General features: G+C 43.3%; 1 protein-coding gene and 1 long non-coding RNA gene across 13 annotated transcripts in view; one reads left to right on the forward strand and one right to left on the reverse strand.

Moving 5' to 3' along the window:
• The window catches only part of LOC140506612 (uncharacterized), a 33,855-nt gene extending 23,737 nt beyond the window's left edge, over positions 1–10,118 (forward strand). Inside the window, exon 2 of the long non-coding RNA XR_011968016.1 lies at positions 7,986–10,118. This is a non-coding gene — a long non-coding RNA (uncharacterized lncRNA). The remainder of the gene's footprint in view (positions 1–7,985) is intronic.
• Positions 1,063–11,452, reverse strand: LOC140506574 (uncharacterized). Of its 12 annotated transcripts, XR_011967995.1 has the most exons (7): positions 11,361–11,450; positions 10,966–11,198; positions 10,438–10,557; positions 4,949–5,120; positions 2,298–2,535; positions 1,774–1,877; positions 1,063–1,466 (listed from the first exon to the last, which is right to left on the reverse strand). XR_011967995.1 is itself a non-coding variant. In XM_072613900.1 (6 exons), the coding sequence occupies exons 1-6, from the start codon at positions 11,447–11,449 to the stop codon at positions 1,257–1,259; spliced, it is 852 nt and encodes a 283-aa protein (XP_072470001.1). In that variant the 3' UTR covers positions 1,063–1,256. The 12 variants fall into 12 exon arrangements, 3 of the variants coding, with proteins under 3 accessions (XP_072470001.1, XP_072470009.1, XP_072470018.1); XR_011967983.1 differs by lacking the exon at positions 10,966–11,198 and having other exon boundaries at positions 2,354–2,535; positions 11,361–11,449; XR_011967984.1 differs by lacking the exon at positions 10,966–11,198 and having other exon boundaries at positions 1,063–1,492; positions 2,354–2,535; positions 11,361–11,449.
• Positions 11,453–14,914: the final 3,462 nt, after the last annotated feature.

Here is a 14,914-nt window from a genome sequence, read left to right on the forward strand (position 1 = left end):
ACAGAAGCATCCATCCATCCAAGTCAATGAGCATCTATTAAGCTCTTGCTATGTGCCAGGCACTCTGGGAATACAATACACGCGTTTATTACGCCTATATGTGCCAAGCAATGGGGATACAAAGATAGAAAAGAAAGTTACTGACCTCATGGAATTTTACATTATCTCAAAGGGAAACAACAGTCGTATATCTATATATCTATAACTGGACAACATTTTAAACAATCAACCAAACAGCTAGCCTGTATAAGCACCTACTACATAATAAGTTGCTGAGGACAAGACTAAAATGAATGTTAATGAAGCTTCCTTTTGAAGCTCCACTCTGCATAAGTTCCTCACTGGGTTTTACTGAGGGGAGGGAAACCCCATCGGAAGGGTATTTGCATTTAAATAACCAACTAGAAACCTGTGAAACTTGAAAGACCACCTTACTCCAAAGAGAAGTGAAGGGTTAATGATAGGATTTCTGGGACTGTGACAGAATATAGGGAAATAAGTGTCTCTCCCACACACCTTGCCCAGGACTGCCAGGCAGGTCAGAAGGTTGCATCATAAATTTAGAGTTGTAGGGACATCAGAGGCCATCTAGTACAACCCCATTGGACAAATAAAGCAATTGGAATCTGGGGAAATTCAGTAAGCCTCAAAAGTCTAAAGTGGGATCTGAACCCAGGTCCTCGGACTCTTGGTTTTCTGCCTGGGACCGTTAATGAAGCACACTTTGAAGTTAGAAGACATGGATGCTACTCCGAGTTTCCACTTTGCTGTTGAGCTTGGGCAAATTACTTAACCTCTGAGCCTCAGTTTGCCCATCTTTCAAATGGGGATCTATTAAACTTGCTCCACATGGAGTTGCCTCAATGATCAAATGATCCAGTGAGAAAATGTGCTTGGAAGTTCTCTGAAAACTGTAAATCCCCGATATAAATATTTGGCATTACTTCTGCCAAATTCTGAATAGTTGAGTTTCCAGGCCATGGGATGGTGAGTCCAAGTATCCAGCTATGCAGCCCACCTGGCATCTTTCGGGAGGACAGAGTAGGAAAAGAGATCAAGAAATGGATTGCATTGGCCTGGGCCTGTTGTTTATTCTCATCATTATTCCTTGAAAATTTAGGACCCATCTTCAAAGCTGGTTCCAACAAGGGCCTGAGGCAGGACAAAGATTTCTTAGAGGACCACATGATGGATGGCCCTTCCCTGAGTGGACTGAAGGGGCCCCCTCACCACCTCTCTTAGAAGCCAGTGACCATTTACCGCCACCTAGTGGTTGAGAGAGGTCCAACGCCTTGGGTCTTGGGTAAAGGCTTTATAAATGGTGTTTGTATCTTAAGAGTGGCTTTGGGAGGAAGGAGGTTTTGAGGCTGGAACCAAGGCTTCACCATAGGACCGGGCGCCCAGATTTCATGTTTGGAGAAAAGGCACCTCTTAGTCTTCTTTTGAACAGTCTGGTGGGTGTTGTTCTGTGGAAGAAATGCATGGGCAGATGCTATGGAGAGAGAGAGTGGGGATGGGGTGGTATTGGAGCTGGGCCCCAGAATTGGCATCAGGGGAAGTGATCAGTGCTTACTGGAATGTAAACTCTTTGAGGATACATATGGATGGCTTTATTTTTGTATGCATCCTTAATACCTTCCCATGGTCCCTTGACTATAGTTTGGTTTGTTGGGGCTTAAGGTTTTCAAATTAAATTACATTGTGGGAGGAGAAGGACAGGGTAAGCAGCAGCCAAGGATTGGAAGGAAGGGGAATTAGGTGATGTGTACCTACCCTTGTTGCTCTTGGGCTCTTCTGGTCCAGGATGGACAAAGTAGGTTTTTGGCAGATAAAATCACACAGTGAGGAAATCCTGGTTAGAGCATGGCAAAGATACCCTTAGGATGGGAAAGAGCAGAGAGTACTTCTTCCTCCTTTTCCCCCAGCTTAGCACCCACCCCTACCCATTTCTTCACAGGACAGTAGAAAATAGGAAAGCTTGAAAACCACTAGTGTTGTGGAATGGATGGAAGGAAGAGTCAGCATTCAAGAAGCTAGGGTCACCTAACTTGTTCTGTGATCTTGGGCCTTAGTTTTCACATCTATAAAGCTGAGACAATAATATCTGCCCAGTTTCCCTTGGTCATCCTTGATGTTTCTTAGAAGCTTATAAATGTGAGCTATTGTCACTGTCCTTTCCCTCCCCACCTCTTCAAGTTCAAGAGCATTCCACTTTTCAGCCATCTGGTTTTTTTTTAATCAGGGTTTGGGTCTAACCTCTTTCCTCCCCCTTCCTCCCTCTCCCCCACAAAGGCAACCTGTGGGTGAAGGCTGAAGGTCAGAGAGCTGGACCAGGTTGGATTCTGAGTGCTACCTTCGCAGGTTCTTCTCAAACATCTCCAGGAGTTGACCCATTGTTGGTGGGTCCTTGGGTTTGGGTCCCCCCTTTGGTGTCCCTAAAGTTTTGTTCTTAGGAGTCTTCTTGGGGTGTGGGCCAACTTCACAGTGGATCCCATGCACCATCAGACCAGCCCCTGTCAAGGCTTTGGGTCCCACCTGGAATGGAGCCAAACTATGGTTTCACTCTCCCTACCGCTAGGCTCCCCAGGGCACTCATCAGAATAGGGAAGCCAAGTTCCTCCACGCAGTACTCCACACTGACTACCCTCAGGCATTGATGTCCTAACATAACCTAGATCCCCTAACCTCAACAGGCTTCTGAAGGCATGCTTTGAACTGGAGGAAATAAGAGCCTGGTGTCAGAGGGCTCCGTCCAGCCATTGTTCTTGGAAGGGCCTGGGAAGACAACCAGAGTGGGGTGTCGTAGTCCCACGGCTCACCCCATCTGACCGAGACAGAGTACCTGGGCACAGACACCCATTCTTCTCTCCCTCCTTTCCCCCTAAGTGTCTAGAATCCAAACTCTGATCTATAAGGAGGTCCTTAAACCCCAGGGCGCCTTGGTTTCTGCCTCACTTTTCTGTCATGTACTGCTTTGTCTTCTGTGTCCTGTCTTCCCACCAGAGTCTGAAAGCTCTCTGGGGACAGGGACTGAGGTTTTTGGTTTGGGGGTTCTAGCTTTCAACATTCACATTTATAAGGTTTTGAGTTCCACATTTTTTCTCCTCTCTTCCCTCTCTTCCCATTTCTCTGAGATGGCAAACAATCTGATCTAGGCTCTACATAGGCAATCAAGGGACTGAGTTTTATATGAATTTTGTATCTCTCCTAGAACTTGGCCCCTCATTGGGCTGCACAGAGTAAACACAATAAAAATAAAAGAGAATTTGGATTTCCCTTCAAAACTTGTCTTTCCTATGTCCTACCCCTGAAGATTGCTTTAATGTGCTTCACTAATAATGATAGCTAGCATTTAGATAGTATCTACCATGTGCTAAACCACTTTATCAATATCTCATTTGATTTTCACAACAAACCTGGAAAGTTATTATCTCCATTTTACAGTTAAAGAAACTGAGACAGCCAAAAGTCAAGTGACTTGCCCAGGGTCACACAACTAATAAGTGTCTAAGGCAGGATTTGAACTCATGTTTTCCTGATTCCAGTCTCCTGCACTCTAGCCATCGTGCCATGTAGCTACCTCCAGTGGGACAAAGGTAACTGATAGATGCTACTGTTGCTGCTGCTGCTGCTGCTGCTACTACTACTACTACTACTATTACTACTGCTACTACTACTACTGCTACTACTGCTACTATTACTACTACTGCTGCTGCTACTACTACTACTACTGCTACTACTACTACTACTGTTACTACTGCTACTACTACTACACTACTATCTTTTATATGGTGCCAGGCATTATGCTAAGAGTTTTCCAAATGTCTCATTTGATGCTCACAGCGACCTATGAAGGAAATGCTATTATTATTCCCATTTTACAGTTAAGGAAACTGAAGGAAGCAAGTGAAGTGATTTGCCCATAGTCGCACAGCAAATAAATGTCTGAATCAAATTTGAGCTCAGGTCTTCCTGACTCTAGCCACTGTGGTATCTCAGTGCCTCCAATGGAGCAAAGGTACTGATGGATACTAATAGATTAACCATTTGTTTTTCTCTTTAGGTAACATTTGCATTTAAGGGGAGCCTTTGCCAGATAATCCCTATCCAAAATAAGGTCCTTGAAGGTGAGAATTTCAGGCAGTAGGACAAGTGAGATCTCCTAAGGCTTGACACCCCCTTTAACCCCAACTCTAGCCATGCATTACCACCAGGTAGCAAAAGCAGCATGTGTGAATGCAGAGAGAAAGGGATGGGAAGGTTTCATTCTCTGCAATACCTGCCACCTTCCGCTTCATCTAGAGAAATCCCACTCTCAGATTCTCAAGGTCTCGTTTAAGCTTTAAATCTGCACAGACTTTACTGCCCATTTTCGTCTTTTTCTTCTGAGTCATTGCTGTCCTTAGGTTTCTGTCACTGAATTTCACCTTGTTCTCTGGTCCTTCCACATTTGTATGGGTCCTGATCCCCTAAATATACTTGTAAAGTCCTTGAGGGCAAGGAACACATCTTATTTCATCCCAGGTCAGCCACTAGGGGATCCTGGGCAAGACACACCCCTCTGAGCCTTAGTTTCTTCCTCTATCAAATGGGAATAACAGTAATGCCCTACCCTACCTGCCTCACGGGATTGTTGCATGTATGAGAAAAGACCCCGTGAACAGTAAAGCACCATACAAATAGCAGATATTATTGTGACTTTTTTTTTTTTTTTTTTGCATCTCCTCCTCCCCACTCTCATCTTGGCATCCGGCGTACTCAGTAAAGATCTTCTGGTTGTTGATTGTAATGTACTAAAAGGGGACAGGGATATTTCTGCGTAAGGGTAGACAAAAAATGAACTCAGTTTTCACTATCATACTGTCCTGGCTTCTCCAAGCTCCTAGGAAACTTTGCCTACACTTCGAGGACCAGAGCTAGGCACCCCCATTCCCAGGGCACCATCTACCTCAAATGTGGAAAACCTCAGTGGTTCTAGAAAGAAGACTGGTTGCCAAGTAAAGGAAGGTGGGCAGTATGATAGCCTTTTCTTCTGGACATCATCTACCCCTTGCTTTTGGTCTTCTTCAGGATGCTGTGTAGCCATGAAAACTGGTTCTGGAATTTTGACCTTTATACACCTGAAGAGAAAAGGGGAGGAGATTAGTGAAAGTGGAGGAGGAGGCCTCAGTATCATTCTGGGAAAGAGGAGGCAGCCCTCCCTCACTCTCCCACTTGACGCTGGCCGAGAACAACAATGCCCAGTAGAGAACCCCTCCCCCCTCTGCAAAATGCCTTACTAGCACATAGTAGGTACTTATTCATTTCAACAAATTTCTACCAAGGCACAAATACAGAAAGTGAAACAGTCCCTGCCAAGGACCTCATTTAACATAACTCTAGGAGATGATTTTGTCAAGAGACCAAGGACTTGCGGAGCCAGGGAGTTGCTTAAGGCAGAAAGTGGTTGTGACTTGCCCAGGTCACATAGCTAGTAAGTGTCTGAGGGAGGATCTGAACCCAGGTCTCTCTGATTCAAAGCCCAATTTTTGTTGCTGCTTCTGTTTAGTTTTTTTCAGTCGTGTCAGACTCTTCATGACCCCATTTCAAGTTTTGTTGGCAAAGATATTGGAATGATTTTCCTTTTCCTTCTCCAGCTCATTTTACAGATGAGGAAACTGAGGCAAACAGGGTTAAGTAACTTGCCCAAGGTCACACAGCTGGTAAGTGCCTGCGGCTAGATTTGAACTCAGTCCTCCTGACTCCAAGGCGTGCACTCTATCCATTGCACCGTCTAGCAGTCCTTCAAAGCCCAATACAGTCATCTCTTTACTCTACCACAATACTTAGGCCTCATATGAGTAAATACAAAGAACTTATAAAATAAATACAAAGTTATTGAGAGATGAAGTCCATAGAACTGAATGCTTAGTAAATATTTTTTGAATAAAGGAATATGGGCTCAATTATGAGGGAACAGAGGTTGTTCAGCATCGCCAGCCTCTAGCCAGCTGATTTTGGTGGTGGAGTCATACTCCAAGAGCCCTCTGTATTTGTAAATTGCTAAAAACCTAGTCCAGCCTGGGACCTGTCTATCATAGGATCAAAGATCAAAGATGGGAGGGGCCTCAAGAGGACATCTAGTTCAACCCTCATTTTACTGACAAGGAAGCTAAGGCACAGTGTTTTAAGTTAAGTGACTTGCCTAAGATCACATAGCCAGTTAGTGGCAGAGCCAAAATTTGAACTCAGGTATACTAGTTCTAAATCCTGTTCTCTTTCCAGTTCACATACTTCCAAGACCTTCTCTTTCTATCCTCTTTTTAAGAAAAAAGAAAAACTGCCCCCTTTATGGCTCAGTGGATAGAGCATGGGTCATAGAGTCAGGAGAACCTGAGTTCAAATCCAGCCTCAGACACTTGACACTTACTAGCTTTGTGACCCTAGGCAAGTCACTTAACTCTGATTGCCTCCTCACTTGAAAAAAAAAAAAAAAAGACAAAAGTGCGGGAGCACAAATACTGCCTCTACTGTCAGACTTTTTCAGGTGGTACTCACTCCCATGTACTAATAATGTCTGCTGTCTGCCCAGGCCACCCCCCTCTTCTTCTACCCTTCTCCTCCACCAGCTAGTTCCCATGTGATGTTAGAATTTCAAGCATGATGGAGGTTCACGATATAGGAAAGACTTGACTGTGGCCCGGATGAAGGAGAAATGGGGCTGAGGTGATGAAGGACTGTTGTTGGAAAACTTGGTCTTCTCCCAACTGTTAGGGGTAGGGCACAAGGGATTAGGAGAGGGGTGAGCCATCCCAACAGTCCTTGATCCAGGTGCTAACCTTTCCCCAGAGTATCTTTAATTGGTAGATGCCCCTCCCCCCTGACAATGCTCTAGAATCCAGACCTTTCCTTCCCTCTCCATTCTCACCATCTATGATTCCACTCTCTTCCATCTCAGGGGTATTTTGAAGATCAAATGAGATTTTTGAAAAGTGCCAAGAGCTATGAGTAGTGCAGCAGTTACCACAAACTAATCTGTGTAAATGGGTCCTCCCATCCCCCTTTCAGGGATCATACGTACTAACAAAGACTTTTTGGAGAGAGTGTCTTAAATTATCTCCAAAGAAATAATAACTTATGAGAAATCATGGCCCTAATGATCATTTGAGGCATAAAAGGCAGGTGGGGGGGCCTTATGCTATGTGTAAAACATATTTCATGTTTGAAATGTCATTCTTCCTCCATAGACCTAATCAAGGGTATTGTTATGTGAAGACCAATCATCAAAGGGAAAAGTAGAGAATCAAAGAACCACTGAATTTTGGTATTGGAAGGGCCTGGTCACACCAAGTTCCTAATTTGACAAAGAGGAAAATGGAGACCTAGATAGTTCTCAGTAACTTTCCCATATTCTCAAAGTTACGTTAACGACAGAGTAAGAAATAGGAGACAAGTCCCCCCCTGCACTGCATATTAGCCCAGAGTTCTTTCCCTTGAGGACCTTCTCTTTGTGAATCGTGAACCCTTTTGGCCGTCTGGTGAAATTGATGGACTTCTTTTCTGAGTAATGTTCTTAAGTACATAAAATACATAGCATTGCAAGAGAAACTAATTATAGTAAAATTATATATATGTTTAAGTTGAGATACCCCAAATTAAGTACCTGGCTCTAGTCTACTTTTTCAGCCTTATTGTATACTCTATGATGCTGCCAAACTGGTCTCCATGCTGTTCCTCTGTGACATAGCCCCTGTGGCTACACCCTAAATCTTGAAATGCATGTTCCTCTCATCTATGCCTTTTAGAATCTTTTTCAAAATTCAGCTTCCTATCATCTTCTACACATTTCCTGGCTCCCCTCCCACCATTATTTTGTTTTAGATATTTATTTTGCAACAACTTTGTATACAGAGGTGTTGTGCTGACCTCATTGTTGTATACCCGTGAAACATGGACAATCTACCAGTGCCATGCCAGGAAACTGAATCACTTCTATTTGACCTTAGGAAGATTCTGAGGATCACCTGGCAGGAGAAGGTACCACACTGAAGTCCTCGCTTGAGCTGAACTGCCAAGCATTGAAACTATGCTTCGGAGAGGGCAATTCCAATGGGTTGGCCATGTTGTTCGAATGCAAATGTACACTTGCCAGAAAGACTCATCTATGGAGAACTCACATGGGGCAGGTGATCACATGGAGGTCAGAAGAAGCGATACAAAGACACTCTCAAGGTCTCTCGCAAGAACTTGGATTTGACTGTGCAACATGGGAGACACTGGTGCAAGACCATTCAGCATGGCATGCCCACATCAGAAAAGGTGCTGTGCTCTATGAGCAAAGAAGAATTGAGACAGCACAAAGGAAACATAGGATGTGCAAATTTGGAGTAACCACCCCAAATATTCATATGGACTATCTGTGCCTAATCTGTGGTAGAGCATTCTGAGCTCATAAGCTCATATTTGTCTGATCAGCCACAGTTGGACACGCTGAAACTTCACTTTATCATGGTGATGTCATTTTGGTCCGGTTCGAGAACGAACAACAATCAACTATATATTTATATATACACACACACACATATATACACACATATACATGTATATGTAAATACAATGGTGTTTTCCCCAATAGAATTAACTTATATTAACTAATGTATTTTCTGTTTACTTTTATGTGTGCATATTATATTCCTTAATAGAACATATGCTCCTTGAGGACAAGAATTGTTTCTTTTTTTCTCTTTGTATACCCAGTGTTTGACACATTTGCCTGGCATAAAGTAACTTCTTAATAAAAAATTGGTTGATGTAGGGCTCCTAGGAGATGGAAATGGGCCCTCAGTGTATAAGGAAACCAGAAGGGAAACTTGTTATTATTATGGCTTCGAGGTTTGGAACAAAAACAAATCCATCAGCAAACAGGTCTGAGGGAATGAAGCCTGTTTCTCCTTTCTGTTCCTTTTCCACCAGCTATTTTGGGAATTTGCTTTGGATTGAGAAGTCAATCCAGGTTTCTGTGATTGATCCCTGAAGCAGACTAACCACTTAGCTCCCTGCCCCTCTGCCCCCTTGGTCAGAATGGAAAGGATTAGAGGGGGATTTTTGTTCTCTGGATTGGTGTCCCTGTCTTTCTTTTCCCCATTTCTAGACTATCCATCTAATTTCATTGACCTGTACACCTTATTAAGTAGAACTGTGAAACACGAGTTGACTTGTACAGGGGAAAAAGTTAGGGGGCAGGAGGTCTGTGGATTGGGAATAGAGAAACCCAGCTCCCATGGCTTAAGCTGGGGGCTTCTCTGTAGCCCTCTAAAACTTACTTTTTTGTAGAAGTGAAGCTGCTTCCACTGCCTAGGCAAATTTTACCCTTCCTCCAGCTCAGATCCCATCTAATTTTCCATCCCAACCCTACTGAATCCCCATTTCCTCTGAATGCCTTCTGGACTTACCCTCTAAACTAATGGTTTACTAAACTTTTTTTGATAAAAAACCCTCACATCAATGGAAGAGGTACTGATTTTCTCAATTGTACCCTCACAGGGATTTCTGTGAGGTTAGGTCATAACTGCCCTGAGGAACCAGAGTAGATCAGTGTAAGGGTAATTGGGTATGTGTCATAACTACCCAACTGAACTTAGAATGGAATGGAGGAATATTGAGCTGAAATGCATAGAGGGGAGGATATGGTGAAGATGAGTAAAACTACTGGCTATCTTAGGGATAGTAGGATGTGAACCATCTTCCCACCCTCCCATTAATCACACACTTCCTGTGGTCAGACCTGCCTCCCAGGCATCTTGGTCCCCACTTTGGAGACAACCATACTATTTGAGAGCCCTTAGTTATATTCTATTTTATATTCCATGTGTGCCTAGATGACAGGCAGCAGGACGTAATTATGGATAGAGAACCAGCCAAGGGGCCAAGATGATCTGGATTCAAACCCTGCCTTTGATCCATACTGATTGTGGGATCTTGGGCAAGTCACTTGACTTCTCAGTATTCTAGATAATTTGAAATGCTAGAAGGGGCAGAGAAGATGACAGTCTATTGTATTGGTATGAAGGAGATGTATTGGTATTGGGAGGAGGAGTTTCCTCATGCAGAAATTAATAAAATGTTTGAGTTACTAATGAGATTATTCATATGGGAGAAATTATAGATCCACTTCCTAGCCCCACCCCTGTGTGCATTATTGTTTCTTGTAGATGAATGTATTTCTTCCTCTCCTCTTCTTATATCTCCGATAGGATGTAGTACAGGGCTGGGCCCACAGTTGGAATTCTATATATTCTGGATGACTGGTTGATTGGGAAGTAGGTGATGAGAGAAAGAAAAACTTCAGAGAGGGAGGCTAGTGCTGCTAGGACTTTTCACCACCCCCTCTCATCCATTCCTGGCCCTTTTCTCTTCCCCACCCTCCACCAAGCCCAGCGCCCCTCCTGCCATTCTTACGATGGGCCCCAGGATTTTGTTGGCAGTACCACCAATTGGTCATTGTGTGGCTTTTCTTTTTCTTCTTCCTCAGAGAAAACTGAGTCATCTTCAGCTTCAGCAGTTTTTGGTTCTGGATAACTGTGGAAATAGGGACAGACACAAGAGCTCGCAGAAACTACTCAGAGGTACCAAGTGACTTGTGATAGAATTAGTCATAGAATCAGGATTAGAACCCAGTTCTCCTAACTCTTGAGTGCAAGGCTCTTTCAATTGTACTACATCGACCCTCTACAAGGAGGACTAGAGGTGAGTTGATGTTCTTCCTACTCCCCCTTCATTCCCACCTCTACTTATTCTCAAATGCACATGTACCAAACCCTTTCAAGGATATTCACTCACACCATTGATACCTAGAGGGGAGAGAAGATGGAATCATGAAAGAGGAAAAGGGAAGTAGTGGGTGGGTAAGGGGACAAAGCAGCTAGTGGCTGAGATGGGGGGGTGGGGAGCAAGGTCCAAAAACGTATCTGCAGATGGCATTTTCACCTATTTAGATAAGAGCAGAATTAAAACTCCAACCCCAAAGCACTTGATAAATGCTTTTTCATTTATTGATTCCATCCGTCCATCCATCCATCCATCCATCCGACTTCTCTGATTTTGTGCTTTGAAGCAGATTCCTAAGCAATGTGCAACATCCCATCCTATCTCCAAGCTTAGTAGGATAAAATCAATTCCAGTCTTTACAAAGTCTTCTTTTGTGTCTAGATAGGGAGAAACTGCCCCCAAGATCCCATAAGCCTTTAGACTGACACCTTCCCATCCCTTCCCCCTCCCCTGTGGTGTCAGGGATAGTGAGGTTTTATTTCCTGCTCCCACCCTCTACTCTTCCCTTCAGATCAGGTTTTTGAATGCTGGTGCTGTCCTTAGGGCTCACTCACTTGTCAGAAGACGCTCCTTGACTGCCTTGTAAAGTGTGGGGCAGGTCTTTGGGGGAAGAGGCTTGGTGGTGAGGGTTCAGTTGTTTCATTTGCCAGAACCCAGATAAGTGAGCATGGATGAAAACAAAGAGGGGAGAGCCAAACAGGAATGAGGCCTGGGCCAAGCAGGATCCTTGGTCAGCTTGGGGGAATTGATGTTTTTAGGGGTGGTTAGTCTTCATTTCCTGCTCGCCATTCCTTAGGTTTACCCCTTCCCCCAGGACTCCCCTCTGCAACTGAAGAGGTTGGGGGGTGGGTAGATCCTTTAAGTGGATGCCAACTAATGGCTTTCATTGTCCTTTCATTGTTGTCCTGGAAACGACTCCTCAGGAAACAAACAGCGCAGGTGCTGAGAGGAAGGTGCTTTGTGTATGGCCCAGGGCCTGGGGATGGGATCCCTGCTCTCTATAAAGACCCGAGAAGCTCATGTTCCCCTCCTATCAGTGGCCTTGACAAAAGGTTTATAATAGTAATAGTCATGATGGTAGCTTTCCATTATGTAGTATTTTATAGTTATAAAGCATATTGTATACATCTATTTGATCTTCACAAAAAGGATTCAGAAACTTGCCCAGGTTCAGAGTAGTAACAAGGGCTACAAGAGAGCGGGACGGATCCCTTCTGAGGTCTCTTCCGGCAATGAGATTCAGTGGTTCTGAACGCAGACATCATCATCCCCTTCCCTCCAGTTGTTGACATGAAAGTCACGTAATTATCAGTGCAGCCACGAGGGGGCACCAGACTCCAATGAATTGCAATATCCTTCTCTAGGTTCATAGGCACAGGCAAGCACTTAATGGTTTTTTTTTCCTGTCATGGGGCTCACCTTTGACTCTTCTCCTTCCCTCACCTCTCACAACTCCATCTTTGCTCAGTCTCTTCCATCTGTTTTTTTTCCCTCTGTCATCATCTCCCAAGTTCTGGTCCTCACCACTCACCTGTAAGCCTAATCTTCATGTCATTGTCAGAATAATCTTTCGAATGCATAGATATATGTGGTCTAGAGCTGTGCCTTGAGGCAGCTAGGTGTCACAGTCAGTGGGGAACTGGACATGGAACCAAATCCAGCCTCCAGCTCGTGCTAATTTACCTGCCTGCTTCAGTTTCCGTAGGCATAAAATGGGAATGGTAACAGCACCTATCTCACAGGGTTCAAAAAGAAGAGCTCTGCACATTTTAAAGCACTGTGTAAATGCTAGCTATTATTATATACTATGCTACTGTATTATATACCAGCTACTATTACATACTGTATTATGTACTAGCTACTATACTATCATATTATATGCTATATTATATACCAGCTACTATTATATACTCTATTATATACTAGCTACTATACTATCAATCATATTATATGCTATATTATATACCAGCTACTTTCATATACTATGATATTATATACCAGCTACTATTACATACTATACTATTATATTATGTACTAGCTACTATTATGTGCTGTATTACATAATACATATTACTGTATGTTAGTTACTATTATATACTATGTTACAGTATATAATAGATACTCTTATACTATGAGTACTTAGGCCAAACTCTTGAATGATTATGAACCTTATTTAGGAGGTTCTGATATTCTGGGGCTTGATACAAATAGCACAGCTTAATTAAAAAACAAGAACATTGGGACAGGTAAGTGGCACAGCAAATAGCGCACTGGCCCTGGAGTTAGAAGGACTCGAGTTCCAATTCAGTCTCAGACACTTACTAGCCATGTGACCCCTGGCAAGTCACTTAACCCCAGTTGCCTAAAAACAGAACAAGAAAAACCAGTACATCTAGAGGCCTTCCCCTTCAAGACTGAATCCTTTTCCCATTTGCATTCTGGGATGGATTGTCTTCCATGACTATGACTACAGCCTTCTTTAGATTAGGCATTATGTCCTTTCTTTTATTTGTCAAGGAACCTTGTCTAATTGTGTAACTGTCACGAGAGCCACCTTGATAGAGAAGAGATTTTAGGTCATCTTTTTTTCTTTCTCAAATCAAATGCTTTTTTTAAACATATAGTTGACAACATATACAGAGATATTGTCATCTTTGTAACTTTCAGTCAGTTGTGTTAGGGAGAAACATTATTGTTCCTCTAACTGTGAGTTCCTTATCCAGACGCCAATAGGCATACCTACTGCTGGAGGAACTGAATCAGGTCCATTTTGATATTCCCTCCATAAAGGAAGCCAGAAGGGAGAAAAAAAAGGAAGTTGCAGTTGAATAGAAGTCTGGTTCATAGGTTCTCCTTGCAGAAGCAAATGAAGGAGTTGGATTTATTCCCATTTTGTAGATGAGAATAACAATGCTCTGAAAAGGGTGACTGGTGCCCATGGCCACCAGCAGACAGAGGGTGTGGAGAGCAAAGGTACCTATCCTGAGGCATAGTGGTTAAGCCTGTCTTGTCAGAAGCACAGCCAGGAGAGGACTGAAGCATGACTAACATTGGAAGAGGGAACCAGCAAGGTGCAGGTGGATGCTGCAGGGTGAGAATCTAGGCAAGGTACAGTGGCAAAGTCCAGAGAGTTGGCAGCACAGCTGGGAGATGTATTTCAGCCTCGGTTTCCAATCCATGCTAGCCACCAAACTGCCATTCACCTGGTTTATTTATCTATTATTTCATTCATTCATCTATACCTGAACTCCTGGTGAGGAACTTTCTCTAGCAGCCTGGGATCTATTTGGCAATGTAGAGAGTTGTTTGAGGACGTTGTTAAATGCTGGCTCCATTTTATGTATTACATATCATATCTCCCCTCCTAGACAATAAACTCCAATGAGGTCAGGGATTGTGTCTTATCTAAACTTTGTATCTCCCTTATCTCTGAACATTTAATAAATATTTGCTAAATGAATGGAAAATGCCTTTTATTTCTCACCCAGAATGATGCTGGGTGGTATAAGGTCTTCAACCTATTGGTCAATTGTCTGATTAGCTAAAAGATGATCACGAGCCCTGTCCGTGAAATCAAATTCTCATCTCCTAAAAGAAAGAGGACTAGAATGTATCTTGTTCCAAATTTAATATTGTACACTGAACATACCGTAGCTGAAGCAATGAGGATGGTTTCTCCGTGGTGCATAATTATATATCTCTACTGGAGGCTTTGGGTTCCCTGGGCAGAGCTTACCTAGCCAGGGCTTCTTAAACTTTTTCCACTTAGAACCCCTTTTCCACATTTCTGCAACATTAGTTGGCGTTGTGTGGCCTGAAGTCATGTGCATTGCAAAGTGCACATGCTCTGTGTTCAGAACCAAGGCTGCAGTGAAGTTGCATGATACAAGATGGGCAAGTGCTGCCAGAAACACCTCGGACTCATTACGTGTTTGATTTTTAATTAATTTTTGGTCATTGGTTCAGAAACATTTTACTGCTGCCAGATTTTTGGGCTGTGACCCACAGTGTAAGAAGCACCTAAGTCTTAGACCCTATCCCTCAGTGGCCACACCCTTATGAAGCTTTTATTGTACGAATGGTTCTCCTGATTCTGCGTATTTCACTC

Source organism: Notamacropus eugenii, chromosome 1 (assembly GCF_028372415.1).
Source record: "Notamacropus eugenii isolate mMacEug1 chromosome 1, mMacEug1.pri_v2, whole genome shotgun sequence".
NCBI lineage: Eukaryota > Metazoa > Chordata > Mammalia > Diprotodontia > Macropodidae > Notamacropus > Notamacropus eugenii.

What these genes read in the sequence shown, in the direction of transcription:
- LOC140506574 (XM_072613900.1), bottom strand. Translation starts at nt 11,449, where the DNA reads ATGAAACAACTGAACCCTCACCACCAAGCCTCTTCCCCCAAAGACCTG. An exon ending in TTTGAGAAGAACCTGCGAAG is followed by an intron (nt 1,853 to 2,353) that starts GTAGCACTCAGA and finishes TGCTCTAACCAG; the next exon opens with GATTTCCTCACTGTGTGATT. An exon ending in AGAGCCCAAGAGCAACAAGG is followed by an intron (nt 1,467 to 1,773) that starts GTAGGTACACAT and finishes TTTCTTCCACAG; the next exon opens with AACAACACCCACCAGACTGT.